At 42.9% G+C, this 19,554-nt stretch overlaps 1 protein-coding gene across 1 annotated transcript; it reads left to right on the top strand.

The window, feature by feature from the left end:
- The first annotated feature begins 4,201 nt into the window (after positions 1-4,201).
- Positions 4,202-5,574, top strand: cox7b (cytochrome c oxidase subunit 7B). Its single transcript, XM_084178886.1, has 3 exons — positions 4,202-4,290; positions 5,079-5,194; positions 5,399-5,574. The coding sequence occupies exons 1-3, from the start codon at positions 4,254-4,256 to the stop codon at positions 5,480-5,482; spliced, it is 237 nt and encodes a 78-aa protein (XP_084035012.1). The 5' UTR covers positions 4,202-4,253; the 3' UTR covers positions 5,483-5,574.
- Positions 5,575-19,554: the final 13,980 nt, after the last annotated feature.

Below are 19,554 nucleotides of genomic sequence, written 5' to 3'. Positions count from 1 at the left end.
ATTTATTATGGATCCCCATTAGCTGCTGCCAAGGCTACTCTTCCTGGGTCCAGCAAAATTAAGGCAGTTCATACAATTTTAAAAACATTACAATACATTCACAGATTTCACAACACACTGTGTGCCCTCAGGCCCCTACTCCACTACTACCACATATCTACAGTACAAAAATCCATGTGTACGTGTGTGTATGGTGCGTATGTTATTGTGTGTATGCAAGTGTCTGCGCCTATGTTTGTGTTGCTTCACAGTCCCCGTTGTTCCATAAGGTGTTTTTTTAAATCTAATTTTACTACTTGCATCCGTTACTTGATGTGGAATAGAGTTCCATGTAGTCATGGCTCTATGTAGTACTGTGCGCCTCCCATAGTCTGTTCTGGACTATGGGAGGCCTATGGGAGGCCACCTCTGGTGGCATGTCTTGTGGGGTATGCATGGGTGCATGGGTGACCGAGCTGTGCACCAGTAGCTCAAACAGACAGCTCGGTTTACCCAACATGTCAACACCTCTCATAAACACAAGTAGTGATGAAGTCAATCTCTCCTCCACTTTAAGCCAGGAGAGATCGACATGCATATTATTAATATTAGCTCTTTGTGTACATCCAAGGGCCAGCCGTGCTGCCCTGTTCTGAGCTTTTTTGTGGCACTTGACCACACGACTGAACGGTAGTCCAGGTGTGACAAAACTAGGGCCTGTAGGTCCTGCTGTTGATAGTGCTGTTAAGAAGGTAGAGCAGCGCTTTATTATGGACATACTTCTCATCTTAGCTACTGTTGAATCAATATGTTTTGACCATGACAGTTCACAATCCAGGGTTACTCCAAGCAGTTTAGTCACCTCAACGTGCTCAATTGCCACATTATTTATTACAATATTTAGTTGAGGTTTAGGTTTTAGTGAATGATTTATCCCAAATACAATGCTTTTAGTTTTTGAAATATTTAGGACTAACTTATTCCTTGCCACCCACTCTGAAACTAACTGCAACTCTTAGTTAAGTGTTGCAGTTATTTCAGTTGCTGTAGTAGCTGACGTGTATAGTGTTGAGTCATCCGCATACATTGACAGTCTGGCTTTACTCAAATCCAGTGGCATGTCATTAGTAAAGATTGAAAAAAGTAATGGGCCTAGACAGCTGCCCTTGGGAATTCCTGATTCTACCTGTATTATGTTGGAGAGGCTTCCATTAAAGAACACCCTCTGTGTTCTGTTAGACAGGTAACTCTGTACCCACAATATAGCAGGTGGAGTAAAGCCATAACAGATAAGTTTTTCCAGCAGCAGACTGGAATTTGGAATGTGGTTCAGGATAAAAAAGAAACAAAATGGAGCTAAGCACAGACAAAATCCTAGAGAGAAACCTGGTTCAATAACCTAAAACACAAGATCAAATCTACACTGGAGTTGCTTACCAAGACAACAGTGAATGTTCCTAAGTGGCCTAGTTCAGTTTTTACTTAAATCTGTTTGAAAATCTATGGTAAGACTTGAAAATGGTTGTCTAGCAATGATCAACAACCAATTTGACAGAGCTTTAATAATTTTGAATAGAATAATGGGCAAATATTGTACAATCCAGGTGTGCAAAGCTCTTCAAATCAAATCACATTTTATTTGTCACATACACGTGTTTAGTAGATGTTTTTGCGGGTCTGGTGAAATGCTTGTACTTCTAGCTCCGACAGTAATATCTAACAAGTAATATCTAACAATTTCAACATATACCCAATACACACAAATCTAAGTAAGGAATGGAATTTAGAATACATATATGGACAAGCAATGACAGAGCGGCATGGACTAAGATACAGCAGAATATTATAGAATAAAGTATATACATATGAGATGAGTAATGCAAGAAATGTAAACATTATTAAAGTGACTGGTGTTCCATTTCTTAAAGTGGCCAGTGATTTCAATAGGTAGCAGCAGCCTCTAATGTGCTAGTGATGGCTATTTAACAGTCTGATGGCCTTGAGATAGAAGCTGTTTTTCATTCTCTCGGTCCCAGCTTAGATGCACCTGTACTGACCTCGCCTTTTAGGACGATAGCGGGGTGAACAGGCAGTGGCTTGGGTGGTGATGTCCTTGATGATCTTTTTGGCCTTCCTGTGACATCGGGTACTGTAGGTGTCCTGGAGGGCGGGTAGTTTGCCCCCGGTAATGCGTTCGGCAGACCACACCACCCTCTGGAGCCCTGCGGTTGCGGGCGGTGCAGTTGCCGTACCAGGCGGTGATACAGACATACCCAAAAAGACTCACAGCTGTAATCTCTGCCAAAGGTGATTCTAACATGTATTGACTCAGGGGTGTGAATACTTATGTTAATGAGATATATCTGTATTTCATTTTCAATAAATTTGCAAAAATGTCTAAAAACATAGTTTTACTTCGTCATGATGGGGTATTGTGTGTAGATGGGTGAGAAAAAAATATATTTAATCAGTTTTGAATTCAGGCTGTAACACCACAAATGTGGAATAAGTCAAGGGGTATGAATACTTTCTGAAGGCACTGTATACCATCAGGGCTCTTGATTGTTTGGTTGTGTTTAATTCATTCAGGTGTTTTAGTGTCATATAAATATGTAATCTATTGTTGGGCTGAAACAACCAATAGTCAACACATTAGGTCAGTGCCACTGGAGAGTTTCTTTGGACAATAATGCCCTCCTTTAGGCTAGTTGGACGTCATATTGTAAAATGTGTGTCTCCGCTTTTCTTAGGCCTAGATGGTTGCATTCAAGACAAGGTAGTTTTTATTGATCTGTTTGTCAGTGTCAGCAGAGTAGGCCTTGGATACCCTGTGATTTGTCATATTAAAAAGGTTTCTGCTAATGTCTCCAGCACGACTCTAATGCCATCATTAAGTTTGCTGAAGACACAACATTGGTAGGCCTGATCACGACGATGAGATAGCCTATAGGGAGGAGGTTAGAGACCTGGCAGTGTGGTGCCAGGACAACAACATCTTCCTCAACGTCAGCAAGACAAAGGAGCTGATCGTTTACTATAGGAAACAGAGGGACGAGCATGTCCCCATTCACATCGACGGGGCTGTAGTGGAGCAGTTCAAGAGCTTCAAGTTCCTCGGTGTCCACATCACTAAGGATCTATCATGGTCCAAACACACCAACACAGTCGTGAAAAGAGCACGACAATGCATCTTCCCCCTCAGGAGGCTGAAAAGATTTGGCATGGGCCCTCAGATCCTCAAAAGGTTCTACAGCTGCACCATTGAGAGCATCTTGACTGGCTGCATCACCGCTTTGGTATGGCAAATGCTTGGCACCCGACCGCAAAGTGCTACAGAGGGTAGTGCAGACGGCCCAGTACATCACTGGGGCTGTGCTCAATACCATCCAGGACCTCTATAGCAGGCGGTGTCAGAGGAAGGCCCTAAAAATTGTCAAAGACTCCAGCCACCCAAGTCATAGACTGTTCTCTCTGCTACCGCACGGCATTCGGTACCGATACACCAAATCTGGAACCAACAGGACCTTGAACCGCATCTACCCCAAGCCATAAGACAGCTAAATAGTTAGTTAAATAGTTAACCAAATAGCTACCCGGACTATCTGCATTGACCCTTTTTTAACTAACTTTTTTGACTCATCACATAAGCTGCTGCTACTGTTTACTATCTGCCACTTTATTCCTAGTATATGTACATATCTACGCCAATTACCTCGTAGCCCTGCACATTGACTCGGTACTGGTACCCCTTGTATATAGCAAAGTTATCGTTACTCGTGTATCTATTATTACTTTTATTATTTCGTGTTTTACTTTTGTATTATTTATCTATTTTCTTTCTCTCTGCATTGTTGGGAAGAGCCGTAAGCATTTCACTGTTAGTCCACACCTGTTGTTTACGAAGCATGTGACGAATACAATTTGATTTGACTTGAAGTATGAACAGTTTCTAAAGTTGCTAAAAATAGCTGATCACGTTTGGTCCTTGCTATCCGGTATCCTTGGGACGTCCCAACTCTGACGTTACCCCATTGAAGTTTAAAAGTAAAATGGTTAAGGCAAAGGTTATGGTTAAGGTTAGGGTAGGATTTAAGGCTAGTATTAAGGTTTCGGGTTGGGACGTCCGGTTCCCAGATAGCGCAAACCGATCAGGTTTAGCGCGATAAATTATGAGCATGCGCGTATGAGTACGTTTTAAACCGTTTCCGGTATTTGTCATGAATGCTCTTCCGTTTTGATTTTCAAGGGTATCTACAAACTCTAGTCGAGCCAACATGCTTCGGTTTGCTAAAGCAGCTCTGAACGTCTCCGGTAAGAGATCGTTTAAAAGTGATAGCTGCTCCTTCATCTTGTGTCTGTTTGAACATTTCTCTAAACTAGCAATTATTTTTCAGTGGATTAAGTGACTGTCCTTACTTACTTAAACTATCTGGCAGCTAGCTGTCTGTAGCGAGCTAGCCTAGCTACCGTAACCATATTACGTTAGCGCTTGTAAATTGACAGTGATTGTAGTAGTATCTATCAATCTACTAGTAGTTGGCTTGCGTTCGCTAGCTAGCTGTTGGCGGTTCTTTACTTAGCTAACGCTACTTAACTTTGAACATTGGTCATTCTGTTTCATGCCATTTTTTCTGTTTCATGCAATTTGTCATTGTTAGCTTAGTTTGCCTTGACACTCATTTACAGGCAGTGAGACAATTAGATGGTCACTTCCAATGTCAACTTGCCTTCTAGCTAGCTGTCCTCACGTCACCCCATCCCCAGGGTCATGTGTTGGTTAGCGATTGCACCATTTAACATACACAAAGACATTGTGGTGTTAAAGTCAGATACCGAGGGACTTTTTAATTGAACAATCCAACATGACAATGTAATAGTCCGTGCAGAAGTAATCTTGACATTCCATCCCACCACTCTTTGGATAAGATTAGAGAAGTCCAGGGGTGCTAAAACAGACAGGTTTGAATTCCGTAGCCTGTTCATTATCTTACGCCTGTGTTATCAGTATAACCTCTGAATCACTGACATTCACTTACTGTGTGGATGTTGTGCCCTGCCCCAACATTGCAGTTACATTTTGTTTTATCTATTCAATGCAGGACAAGGTGCCCGTCATGTGAGGCTCAGTTCGACACATGCCCCCGAATTCCATGCCAAGTATGGCACTGGCATGATGATCGGAGGATTCGTGTTCTGTGTGTCTGTCTGGGGATTTGTATGTTTATTTTAATCTCTTTGTTGTGCCAATTTCTAGTAGGCCTTAAACACCTTGTGGTATAGAAGAATGTATAACATTTGTATATCCTAGTCTTTCTTGTGTGTATTATTCCTTCCCCACATCAACATCAATCCTAACGTGCTGTGTACACACTAATTTCAGTCGTTATTTGTGATGCGCAACATCTGTCCTCGTTTTCAGGTACTAACACAAACCGGCATCACATGGAATCTGTCTCCAGTTGGGAAGGTCCAGCCCAAACCATGGAGGGAGGCGGAAGAATAATGGACTGAGACTGCTCTTTTCTCCTTGTGAGAAATCGACCACAGCAGACCACAAAACACTTATCCCAGATATTCCTATAAACATTCTGGTTGTACAGATGGATACCCATGTTTTTAGCTTGTTGCCGCCCTGGCGTTACCCATGTAATCAATAAATTAAATATAAACAAAACGTTGACTGAATATCTTTTACTTAAGCACTCTGTTGTTGCGGTGTCCCCTTTCATGTACCTTTCAAATGGAATCAGGAAAGTAAGAGTCAATAATATCTGTACTACCATGTTTTTCTAAAATCCTATAAAAATTGTTGTATAAGAGACACTGTATTCTACATGAGCACCAATATGGTTTCAACACTGTATTCTACATGAGCACCAATATGGTTTCAACACTGTATTCTACATGAGCACCAATATGGTTTCAACACTGTATTCTATATGAGCACCAATTTGGTTTCTACACTGCTCAAAAAAATAAAGGGAACACTGAAATGTAACTCGCAAGTCAATCACACTTCTGTGAAATCAAACTGTCCACTTAGGAAGCAACACTGATTGACAAATTTCACATGCTGTTGTGCAAATGGAATAGACAACAGGTGGAAATTATAGGCAATTAGCATGACACCCCCAATAAAGGACTGGTTCTGCAGGTGGTGACCACAGACCACTTCTCAGTTCCTATGCTTCCTGGCTGATGTTTTGGTCACTTTTGAATGCTGGCGGTGCTTTCACTCTAGTGGTAGCATGAGACGGAGTCTACAACCCACACAAGTGGCTCAGGTAGTGCAGCTCATCCAGAATGGCACATCAATGCGAGCTGTGGCAAGAAGGTTTGCTGTGTCTGTCAGTGTAGTGTCCAGAGCATGGAGGCGCTACCAGGAGACAGGCCAGTACATCAGGAGACGTGGAGGAGGCCGTAGAAGGGCAACAACCCAGCAGCAGGACTGCTACCTCCACCTTTGTGCAAGGAGGAGCAGGAGGAGCACTGCCAGAGCCCTGCAAAATGACCTCCAGCAGGCCACAAATGTGCATGTGTCTGCTCAAACGGTCAGAAACAGACTCCATGAGGGTGGTATGAGGGCCCGACGTCCACAGGTGGGGGTTGTGCTTACAGCCCAACACAGTGCAGGACGTTTGTCATTTGCCAGAGAACACCAAGATTGGCAAATTCGCCACTGGCGCCCTGTGCTCTTCACAGATGAAAGCAGGTTCACACTGAGCACGTGACAGACGTGACAGAGTCTGGAGACGCCGTGGAGAACGTTCTGCTGCCTGCAACATCCTCCAGCATGACCGGTTTGGCGGTGGGTCAGTCATGGTGTGGGGTGGCATTTCTTTGGGGGGCCGCACAGCCCTCCATGTGCTCGCCAGAGGTAGCCTGACTGCCATTAGGTACCGAGATGAGATCCTCAGACCCCTTGTGAGACCATATGCTGGTGCGGTTGGCCCTGGGTTCCTCCTAATGCAAGACAATGCTAGACCTCATGTGGCTGGAGTGTGTCAGCAGTTCCTGCAAGAGGAAGGCATTGATGCTATGGACTGGCCCGCCCGTTCCCCAGACCTGAATCCAATTGAGCACATCTGGGACATCATGTCTCGCTCCATCCACCAACGCCACGTTGCACCACAGACTGTCCAGGAGTTGGCGGATGCTTTAGTCCAGGTCTGGGAGGAGATCCCTCAGGAGACCATCCGCCACCTCATCAGGAGCATGCCCAGGCGTTGTAGGGAGGTCATACAGGCACGTGGAGGCCACACCCACTACTGAGCCTCATTTTGACTTGTTTTAAGGACATTACATCAAAGTTGGATCAGCCTGTAGTGTGGTTTTCCACTTTAATTTTGAGGGTGACTCCAAATCCAGACCTCCATGGGTTGATACATTTGATTTCCATTGATAATTTTTGTGTGATTTTGTTGTCAGCACATTCAACTATGTAAAGAAAAAAGTATTTAATAAGATTATTTCATTCATTCAGATCTAGGATGTGTTATTTTAGTGTTCCCTTAATTTTTTTGAGCATTGTATATGAGCACCAATATGGTTTTTGTAAAAACTACTCCACAGATATGGCTCTTTTGCAACTTGTGGATAAAATCTTTACAGCCCTTAACAACAATGAATACGTTCTTGGCATCGTTAGATTTATCCAAAGCGTTTGACACGGTAGATCATTAAATATTACTTTCTAAATTGCATTATTACGGTTTTCATGATCATACATATAATTTGTTATGTAGTTATGTTTATGATGGAGAACAATTTGTTTATGCAAACTGCTGTGCATCTACCAGGGCCAATATATCCTGTGGTGTTCCACAGGGTTTGATAATTGGACCTTCGTTATTCCTAATCTGTATCGATGCCCTTGGTGCGGTGTCAAATCAAATTTTATTTGTCACATGCGCTGAAGACAACAGGTGTAGACCTTACCGTGAAGTGCTTACTTACAAGCCCTTAACCAACAATGCAGTTTTAAGAAAATAGAGTTTTTAGAATATTTAGAATATTTACTAAATAAACTAAAGTAACAAATAAAAAGTAAAACAATAAAATAACTAACTAGGCTATATACAGGGGGTACCGAGTCAATGTGCGGGGGTACAGGTTAGTCGAGGTCATTTGTACATGTAGGTAGGGGTAAAGTGACTGCATAGATAATAAACAGCGAGGAGCAGCAGTGTAAAAACAAGGGTCGGGGGTCAATGCAAATAGTCCAGGTGGCTATTTGATTAATTGTTCAGCAGTCTTGGGGGTAGAAGCTGTTAAGGAGCCTTTTGGACCTAGACTTGGCACTCCGGTACCGCTTGCCGTGCGGTAGCAGAGAGAACAGTCTATGACTTGGGTGACTGGAGTCTTTGACAATTTTTTGGGCCTTCCTCTGACACCGCCTAGTATATAGGTCCTGGATGGCAGGAAGCTTGGCCGTACGCACTACCCTCTGTAGCACCTTACGGTCGGATGCCGAGCAGTTGCCATACCAGGCAGTGATGCAACTGGTCAGGATGCTCTCGATGGTGCAGCTGTATAACTTTTTGAGGATCTGAGGACCCATGCCAAATCTTTTCAGTCTCCTGAGGGGGAAAAGCCATTGTCTCCGACCTCCCTATAGGCTGTCTCATCGTTGTCGGTGATCAGGCCTACCACCATTGTGTCGTCAGCAAACTTAATGATGGTGTTGGAGTCGTGCTTGGCCACGCAGTCGTGGGTGAACAGGGAGTACAGGAGGGGACTAAGTACTCACCCCTGAGGGGCCTCCGTGTTGAGGATCAGCATGGCAGATGTGTTGTTGCCTACCCTTACCACCTGGGGGCGGCCCGTCAGGAAGTCCAGGATCCAGTTGCAGAGGGAGGCGTTTAGTCCCAGGGTCCTTAGCTTAGTGATGAGCTTTGTGGGCACTATGGTGTTGAACGCTGAGCTGTAATCAATGAACAGCATTCTCACATAGGTGTTCCATTTGTCCAGGTGGGAAACGGCAGTGTGGAGTGCGATTCAGATTGCATCATCTGTGGATCTGTTGGGGCAGTATGCGAATTGGAGTGGGTGTAGGGTTTCCGGGATGATGGTGGACTTCATGGCTACCGACACGAGTGCTATGGGGCGGTAGTCATTTAGGCAGGTTACCTTCGCTTTCTTGGGCACAGGGACTATGGTGGTCTGCTTGAAACATGTAGGTATTACAGACTCGGTCAGGGAGAGGTTGAAAATGTCAGTGAAGACACTTGCCAGTTGGTCTGCACATGCTCTGAGTACACGTCCTGGTAATCCGTCTGGCCCCACGGCCTTGTGAATGTTGACCTGTTTAAAGGTCTTGCTCACATTGGCTCAAATCTACGGTACTTCCCAGTCTCTTTGCTGATGATAACAATTTGATTTTATCTCTCAAGAATTTTGATTCACTAATTAATGACACCAACTCAGGTATGGCCAAATTTTCTGAATGGTTCCAGATATTTTTTTAAATCTTGAAATGTTAAAAAAATCTAACTTCATTGTATTCACTAGTAAGAATAAGAAACATTGTAAAAAAATAAATAATAATAATAATAATAAAGAGCCAGAGTATCAATTGGAGGGAATAAAATGGAACAAGTCACACCCACTAGATTCCTCTGAGTTCTAATTGATGAAAAATTATCCTGGAAAGATCCTATTCAATTTGTCTGTTGCAAAGTGACGATCTGTTGGTATCATCAGAAAGATTAGTGGTTTGGTTCATCAGGCTTGCTTTCTAACTCTATAGTTTAATTTACCCATATCTCATTTATTGCAATATTGTCTGGGCCAGTACATACAGTGCATTCGGAAAGTATTCAGACCCCTTAACTTTTCCCACATTCTGTTACGTTACAGCCTTATTTTAAAATAGATTGATGAGGAAACATTTTTATTTAATCTACACACAATTCCCTATAATGACAAAGCAAAAACAGGTTTTTGAAAATGTAGGGAAATGTCTTATAAATAAAAAACAGAAATACCTTATTTACATAAATATTCAGACCCTTTGCTATGAGACTCGAAATTGAGCTCAGGTGCATCCTGTTTACATTGATCATCCTTGAGATGTTTCTACAACTTGATTGGAGTCAACCTGTGGTAAATTCAATTGATTGGACATGATTTGGAAAGGCACACCTGTCTATTATAAGGTCCCACAGTTGACAGTGCATATCAGAGCAAAAACCAAGCCATGAGGTCGAAGGAATTGTACATAGAGCTCCGAGACAGGATTATATCAAGGCACAGATCTGGGGAAGAGTACCAAAACCTTTCTGCAGCATTGAAGGTCCCCAAGAACACAGCGTCCTCCATCATTTTTAAATGGAAGAAGTTTGGAACCACCAACACTCTTCCTTGTGCTGGCTGCCCTTCCAAACTGAGCAATCGGGGGAGAAGGGCCTTGGTCAGGGTGGTGTCTAAGAGCCCGATGGTCACTCTGACAGCTCCAGAGTTCCTCTGTGGCGATGGGAGAACCTTCCAAAAGGACAACCAATCTCTGCAGCACTCCACCAATCAAGCCTTTATAGTAGAGTGGCCAGACAGAAGCCACTCCTCAGTAAAAGGCACATGACAGCCCACTTGGAGTTTGCCAAAAGGCACCTAAAGGACTCTCAGACCATGAGAAACAAGATTGAACTGTTTGGCCTGAATTCCAAGCGTCACGTCTGGAATAAACCTGGCACCATCTCTATGATGAAGCATGGTGGTGGCAGCATCATGCTATGGGGATGTTTTTCAGAGGCAGGGACTGGGACACTAATCAGGATACAGAGAAAGATGAACGGAGAGAAGTACAGAGAGATCCTTGATGAAAACTTGCTCCAGAGCGCTCAAGACCTCAGACTGGGGTGAAGGTTCACCTTCCAACAGGACAACGACCCTAAGCACACAGCCAAGACAACGCAGGAGTGCCTTCGGGACAAGTCTCTGAATGTCATTGAGTGGCCCAGCCAGAGCCCGGACTTGAACCCGATCGAACATCTCTGGAGAGACCTGAAAATAGCTGAGAGCGACACTCCCCATCCAACCTGACAGAGCTTGAGAGGATCTGCAGAGAAGAATGGGAGAAACTCCCCAAATACAGGTGTGCCAAGCTTATAGCGTCATACCCAAGAAGACTCGAGGCTGTAATCGCTGCCAAAAGTGCTTCAACAAAGTACTGAGTAAAGGGTCTGAATACTTATGTAAAGGTAATTATTCAGTTCTTTTTTAAAATAAATTTGCAAAAATGTAATAATAACGAAGCAAAAACAGGTTTAGAAATGTTTGTTGAGGCACTTGTGCAGATTGATGAGAAAAAAATCAATTTAATCAATTTTAGAATAAGGCTGTAAAGTAACAGAATGTGGGTCTGAATACTTTCCGAATGCACTCTATGCCTCCTTCCTACACAAATTACTCATCATTCAAAAGATATTTGCAAGACTAGCCACCTCCTCGAATTACCTGGCTCCATCTGCACCTTTGTTTAAGAAATTCAATATCGTGTCTATTTACGACATTAATGTACGCCAATTATGCACTTTCATCTACAAATACTCATATCTCCCAGACATTTTACCTAAACCCTTCAATGGAGATTCTTCCAGGTTAATTCTGAAATCCATCTATATAACACAAGACACTGCGATAATCTTCACCCTCCCCACTGCCGCACCTCACATAGTCAATTCTCTATCAGATACAGAGGTACCATATTCTGGAATTCTTATCTTCACATTGCCAAAACCTCAATAACAAATCTTATACACAGTCAGTCCTCCTGTCTTGTTAAAGGTTGACATTAGTGTATTTGATACTAAAGTATGTTGTTTTGAAAGAGTATTGGAAAGTTCTTAGTAGCTAGCTAACTTTTTTGTTTGGATCCCGCAACGCAGTTGGCATCAGTTGCTGGGATTGCTAGTCTCTGTCCAGTGATCTTGCCGACCAAGGACGGGTCTGAGGAGCTATTTGGCGTAGCAGCTAGCCTATATTTTACTCTTGCTTTGTTTGCTCTTTTCAGTATTATGTCTATCTCTGATAAGCTACCCAGGAAAGGGCTGAAAATAGCCCATATTAATATATGTAGCCATAGAAATAAGGCTAATGAAATCAATAACTTGCTTAGCAATTTATGAGACTCACTTAGATAATTAATTTGATGATACAGCAGTAGCAATACAAGGATATAACATATATAGAAGAGACAGAAATGGTTATGGGGGAGGTGTTGCTGTATATATTCAGAGCCATATCCCTGTAATGCTTAGAGAAGATCTTATGTCAAGTGTTATTGAAGTGTTGTGGTTGCAGGTTCACTTGGCACATCTAAAGCCTTTTCTTTTGGGGTGTTGCTATAGGCCACCAGGTGCGAACAGTCAGTATCTAAAGGCCTCCTGTAGCTCAGTTGGTAGAGCATGGCGCTCGCAACACCAGGGTTGTGGGTTCGATTCCCACGGGGGGCCAGTATGAAAAATGTATGCATTCACTAACTGTAAGTTGCTCTGGATAAGATGATAAATGACTAAAATGTAAATCTAAATAATATGTGTGAAATGCTTGATAGTGTATGTGATATAAACAGAGAGGTCTACTTTCTTGGGACCTGAATATTGATTGGTTTTCATCAAGCTGTCCGCTCAAGAGGAAGCTTCTCACTGTAACCAGTGCCTGTAATCTGGTTCAGGTTATTAATCAACCTACCAGGGTGTTTCCAAACACTACAGGAACAAAATCATCCACATGTATCGATCACATTTGTACTAATACTGTAGAACTTTGTTATAAAGCTGTATCCGTACCCATTGGATGCAGTGGCTATATCCAGGAAAGGCAAAGTTCCAACAGCTGGGCCTAAAATATTGTATAAGAGATCATACAAAAGATTTTGCTGTGATTCTTATGTGGATGATGTTAAAAACTTTTGTTGGTCTGGTGTGATTAATAAGGAGCATCCAGACGCTGCACTTTATGAATTTATGAAATCGCTTCTTCCAATTATTGATAAACAGGCACCTGTTAAGAAACTGACTGTTAGAACTGTTAAGGCTCCATGGATTGATGAGGAATTGAAAAACTGTATGGTTGAAAGAGATGGGGCAAAAGGAGTGGCTAATAAGTCTGGCTGCACATCTGACTGGCTGACTTACTGCAAATTGAGAAATTATGTGACTAAACTCAACAAAAAGAAGAAGAAACTGTATTATGAAGCCAAGATCAATGATATAAAGAATGATGGTACTTTAAATGAAATTATGGACAGAAAGACATTCAACTCTATCTTTCATCGAATCAGATGGCTTATTCATCACAAAACCATTTGATGTTGCCAATTATTTTAATGATTACTTAATTGGCAAAGTGGGCAAACTTAGGCAGGAAATGCCAACAACGACCAGTGAGCCATCGTATTTATGCATAAAAAAACAAATGATGAAAGAAAAGCATTGCAGGTTTGAATTTTGTAAAGTTAGTGTGGTAGAGGTGGAAAAATTATTGTTATCGATCATTAATGACAAACCTCCTGGCATTGAAAACGTATATAGGAGGCTACTGAGGATGGAAGCTGACTCTATAGCCACTCCTATCTGTCATATCTTTAATCTGAGCCTAGAGGAAAGTCATTGTCCTCAGGCCTGGAGGGAAGCCAAAGTAATTCCGCTACCCAAGAGTGGTAAAGCGGCCTCAACTGGTGCTAACAGCAGACCTATAAGCTTGCTGCCAGCTCTTAGCAAACTGTTGGAAAAAGTTGTGTTTGACCAAATACAATGCTATTTCTCTGTAAACAAATTAACAACAGACTTTCAGCATGCTTATAGAGAAGGGCACTCAACATTTACTGCACTGACACAAATGACTGATGATTGGTTGAATGAAATTGATAATAAGAAGATTGTGGGAGCTGTACTGTTAGATTTCAGTGCAGCCTTTGATATTATTGACCATAACCTGTTGTTGAAAAAACGTATGTGTTATGACTTTTCAACCTCTGCCATATTGTGGATTCAGAGCTACATATCTAATAGAACACAAAGGGTTTTCTTTAATGAAAGCTTCTCTAATGTCAAACATGTAAAGTGTGGTGTACCGCAGGGCAGCTCTCTAGGCCCTCTACTCTTTTCTATTTTTTACCAATGACCTGTCACTGGCATTAAACAAAGCATGTGTGTCCATGTATGCTGATGATTCAACCATATACACATCAACAACCACAGCTAATGAAGTCACTGAAACCCTTAACAAAGAGTTGCAGTCTGTTTTGGAATGGGTGGCCAGTAATAAACGGGTCCTGAACATCTCTAAAGCTAAGAGCATTGTATTTGGTACAAATCATTCCCTAAATTCTAGACCTCAGCTGAATCTGATAAGGAATGGTGTGGCTGTTGAACAAGTTGAGGAGACTAAATTACTTGGCGTTACCTTAGATTGTAAACTGTCATGGTCAAAGCATATAGATTAAATGGTTGTAAAGATGGGGAGAGGTTTGTCCATAATAAAGAGATGCTCTGCTTTTTTGACACCACACTCCAAAAAGTTCTACAGGCTCTAGTTTTGTCTTATCTTGATTATTGTCCAGTCGTGTGGTCGAGTGCTGCAAGGAAAGACCTAGTTAAGCTGCAGCTGGCCCAGAAAAGAGCGGCACATCTTGCTCTTCATTGCAATCAGAGGGCTGATATAAATACAATGCATGCCAGTCTCTCTTGGCTAAGAGTTGAGGAGAGACTGACTGCATCACTTCTTCTTTTTATAAGAAACGTGTTGAAAATCCCAAATGTGTTTGCATAGTCAACTTACACACAGCTCTGACACACACACTTACCCCACACACTTACGCCTCGCTTCGAGGCAAACGACACTGAAGCATGCATGAGAGCATCAGCTGTTCCGGATGACTATGTGATCACGCTCTCCGTATCCGATGTGAGTAAGACTTTTAAGCAGGTTAACATTCACAAGGCCGCAGGGCCAGACAGATTACCAGGACGTGTATTCCGAGCATGCGCTGACCAACTGGCAAGTGTCTTCGCTGACATTTTCAACATGTCCTTGACTGTGTCTGTAATACCAACATGTTTCAAGCAGACCACCATCGTCCCTGTGCCCAAGAACACTAAGATAACCTGCCTAAATGACTACCGACCCGCAGCACTCACATCTGTAGCCATGAAGTGCTTTGAAAGGCTGGTCATGGCTCACATCAACACCATTATCCCAGAAACCCTATTCCCACTCCTATTTGCATACCGCCCCAACAGATCCACAGATGATACAATCTCTATTGCACTCCACACTGCCCTTTCCCACCTGGACAAGAGGAACACCTACATGAGAATGCTATTAATTGACTACAGCTCAACGTTCAACACCATTGCCATCAAAGCTCATCACTAAGCTAAGGACCCTGGGACTAAACACCTCCCTCTGCAACTGGATCCTGGACTTCCTGATGGGCCGCCCCCAGCTGGTAAGGGTAGGTAACAACACATCTGCCACGCTGATCCTCAACATGGGGGCCCCTCAGGGGTGCGTGCTCAGTCCCATCCTGTACTCCCTGTTCACCCATGACTGCATGGCCAGGCACGACTCCAACACCATCATTAAGTTTGCAGACGACACAACAGTGGTAGGCCTGATCACCGACAACGATGAGACAGTCTATAGGGAGGAGGTCAGAGACCTGGCCGTGTGGTGCCAGGATAACAACCTCTCCCTCAATGTGATCAAGACAAAGGAGATGATTGTGGACTACAGGACTGAGCACGCCCCCATTCTCATCGACAGGGCTGTAGTGGAACAGGTTGAGAGCTTCAAGTTCCTTGGTGTCCACATCACCAACAAACTATCATGGTCCAAACACACCAAGACAGTCTTGAAGAGGGCTCAACAAAGCCTATTCCCCCTCAGGAGACTGAAAAGATTTGGCATGGGTCCTCAGATCCTCAAAAAGTTACAGCTGCACCATCGAGAGCATTCTGACTGGTTGCATCACCGCCTGGTATGGCAACTGCTTGGCCTCCGACCGCATGGCACTACAGAGGGTAGTGCGTATGGCCCAGTACATCACTGGGGCCAAGTGTCCTGCCATCCAGGACCTCTATACCATGTGGTGTCAGAGAAAGGCCCTAAAAATTGTCAAAGACTCCAGCCACCCTAGTCATAGACTGTTCTCTCTGCTACCGCACGGCAAGCGGTACCGGAGCGCCAAGTCTAGGTCCAAAAGGCTTCTTAACAGCTTCTACCCCCAAGCCATAAGACTCCTGAGCAGCTAATAATGGCTACCGGGACTATTTGCATTGTCCCCCCCCCCCCCCCCCCACCCCACCCCACCCCCTCTTTTACGCTGCTGTTACTCTCTTGATTATTTATGCATAGTCACTTTACCTCTACCCACATGTACATATTACCTCAATTACCTCGACTAACCGGTGCCCCCGCACATTGACTCTGTACCGTTACCCCCTGTATATAGCCTCCCTACTGTTATTCTATTTTACTGCTGCTCTTTAATTATTTTTTACTTAAAACTGCATTGTTGGTTAAGGGCTTGTAAGTAAGCATTTCATTGTAAGGTCTACACCTGTTCTATTCGGCGCATGTGGCAAATACAATTTGATTTGATTTGACATGCCACCAGGGGTCTTTTCACAGTCCCCAAATCCAGAACAAATTCAAGAAAGCGTACAGTATTATATAGAGCCATTATTGCATGGAACTACGTTCCATCTCATATTGCTCAAATAAACAGCAAACCTGGTTTAAAAAAACAGATAAAGCAACACCTCACGGCACAAAGCCTCTCCCCTATTTGACCTAGATAGTTTGTGTGTATGTATTGATATGTAGGCTACGTGTGCCTTTAAAAAATGTTTTTATGTAGTTCTGTCCTTGAGCTGTTCTTGTCTATTAATGTTCTCTATTATGTCATGTTTTGTGTGGACCCCAGGAAGAGTAGCTGCTGCTTTTGCAACAGCTAATGGGGATCCTAATAAAATACCAAAAAACTTCAAGCGAAGACTGGGGGTCAGCCTGATGAACCAAACTACCCAATAATCCCCTCCATGTAGCCTAACTCTCACACGCACACACACACACTTAATCAAACATGTTTTTTATTGTATACTGAGTATTTCATGTACAATTATAAATAATATGCTTTAACTGATTGAACAAACTTTTTTTTGTTTTTTCAAGTTATATTTGTGGTGTGGTTTTCATATAAGACCTTTTGGGCTTCCAATCTCAACTGCACACCGTTTTTACAAAAAAAATTGTATCTGTACTGTTTTGTCTTTCACTTCTTTTCTTTGGTGCGAATAAATAAAACCTAAAACCAAATAACTTCTCAATGTTGCTTCTTAAGATATGCATCGGAAAATACCTTTCCATCCGTCCAAAATCTGTCCACGAAATAAGACCACAAAGTGAGTATGTTTTGTATGGAGGTCAATTATGTTTTGTTTTGCTAATTGCGACGTGACACTTACTTTATTGAATATAAGTTTCGTAAAGGTTAGGTTGTTAGGAATGCACTGATATAAGTGGACGCAGGGGGCATTTTGGCAACTTTGAAAAAAACCCGACTTGATATAGGAGTTGTTCACATGTGTACAGTGGGGGAAAAAAGTATTTAGTCAGCCACCAATTGTGCAAGTTCTCCCACTTAAAAAGATGAGAGAGGCCTGTAATTTTCATCATAGGTACACGTCAACTATGACAGACAAATTGAGAAAAAAAAATCCAGAAAATCACATTGTAGGATTTGTAATGAATTTATTTGCAAATTATGGTGGAAAATAAGTATTTGGTCACCTACAAACAAGCAAGATTTCTGGCTCTCAAAGACCTGTAACTTCTTCTTTAAGAGGCTCCTCTGTCCTCCACTCGTTACCTGTATTAATGGCACCTGTTTGAACTTGTTATCAGTATAAAAGACACCTGTCCACAACCTCAAACAGTCACACTCCAAACTCCACTATGGCCAAGACCAAAGAGCTGTCAAAGGACACCAGAAACAAAATTGTAGACCTGCACCAGGCTGGGAAGACTGAATCTGCAATAGGTAAGCAGCTTGGTTTTAAGAAATCAACTGTGGGAGCAATTATTAGGAAATGGAAGACATACAAGACCACTGATAATCTCCCTCGATCTGGGGCTCCACGCAAGATCTCACCCCGTGGGGTCAAAATGATCACAAGAACGGTGAGCAAAAATCCCAGAACCACACGGGGGGACCTAGTGAATGACCTGCAGAGAGCTGGGACCAAAGTAACAAAGCCTACCATCAGTAACACACTACGCTGCCAGGGACTCAAATCCTGCAGTGCTAGACGTGTCCCCCTGCTTAAGCCAGTACATGTCCAGGCCCATCTGAAGTTTGCTAGAGTGCATTTGGATGATCCAGAAGAGGATTGGGAGAATGTCATATGGTCAGATGAAACCAAAATATAACTTTTTGGTAAAAACTCAACTCGTCGTGTTTGGAGGACAAAGAATGCTGAGTTGCTTCCAAAGAACACCATACCTACTGTGAAGCATGGGGGTTGAAACATCATGCTTTGGGGCTGTTTTTCTGCAAAGGGACCAGGACGACTGATCCGTGTAAAGGAAAGAATGAATGGGGCCATGTATCGTGAGATTTTGAGTGAAAACCTCCTTCCATCATCAGCAAGGGCATTGAAGATGAAACGTGGCTGGGTCTTTCAGCATGACAATGATCCCAAACACACTGCCCGGGAAACGAAGGAGTGGCTTCGTAAGAAGCATTTCAAGGTCCTGGAGGGGCCTAGCCAGTCTCCAGATCTCAACCCCATAGAAAATCTTTGGAGGGATTTGAAAGTCCGTGTTGCCCAGCGACAGCCCCAAAACATCACTGCTCTAGAGGAGATCTGCATGGAGGAATGGGCCAAAATACCAGCAACAGTGTGTGAAAACCTTGTGAAGACTTACAGAAAACGTTTGACCTGTGTCATTGCCAACAAAGGGTATATAACAAAGTATTGAGAAACTTTTGTTATTGACCAAATACTTATTTTCCACCATAATTTGCAAATAAATTTAGGAACATAGAAAAATGAATTTAAGACGCAATGCGGGTTTTGTTACATGTTGTAGGCCGCAGTTAGCTAAAGGCTAATGCTAAATGTGTGTTGTGTCACATTGTACCTAAAGCTAATGCTAATGCTAGTTGCTAAATGCTAATTGTGTTGCGTGCTACATGATAACCTTAACCTTAGAGGTCCACTGCGATGGATTCAAGCCTCTTAAACTTGTTTGTATGTGGGTGGAACTGAAAGTTCTACGCAAATGTGAGTTCTGTTATGTGTTATTGTCTGGCTATAAGTGTAAAATAGAGAACTGAGGTAGAACGCTGGCGTTCTATGGTGTGGTAAGCATGGGGTTAAGTGGATGTGCGCATGCGCTTGATTTTACGGGGCTAAAACTACGACATGCGGTTGTGCTAAGCCTACAAAACACGGCATTGTGGGTAAAGGTCATAGGTCCCATCTGGGGTTACCCTGCAAGGGGGAGACAGAGAAATAGACAGACAGAGGAGAAATTTTAACACGAATCTTCTAGTTGTTACATCGG

This window comes from Coregonus lavaretus (genome assembly GCF_964263955.1).
Source record: "Coregonus lavaretus genome assembly, chromosome: 15".
Lineage (NCBI taxonomy): Eukaryota > Metazoa > Chordata > Actinopteri > Salmoniformes > Salmonidae > Coregonus > Coregonus lavaretus.
Note: the sequence above shows the minus strand (reverse complement) of the source record. Positions and strands in the feature narration are given on the sequence as shown.

What these genes read in the sequence shown, in the direction of transcription:
- cox7b (XM_084178886.1), top strand. Translation starts at nt 4,254, where the DNA reads ATGCTTCGGTTTGCTAAAGCAGCTCTGAACGTCTCCG. An exon ending in AGCAGCTCTGAACGTCTCCG is followed by an intron (nt 4,291 to 5,078) that starts GTAAGAGATCGT and finishes TATTCAATGCAG; the next exon opens with GACAAGGTGCCCGTCATGTG. An exon ending in GTGTGTCTGTCTGGGGATTT is followed by an intron (nt 5,195 to 5,398) that starts GTATGTTTATTT and finishes CCTCGTTTTCAG; the next exon opens with GTACTAACACAAACCGGCAT.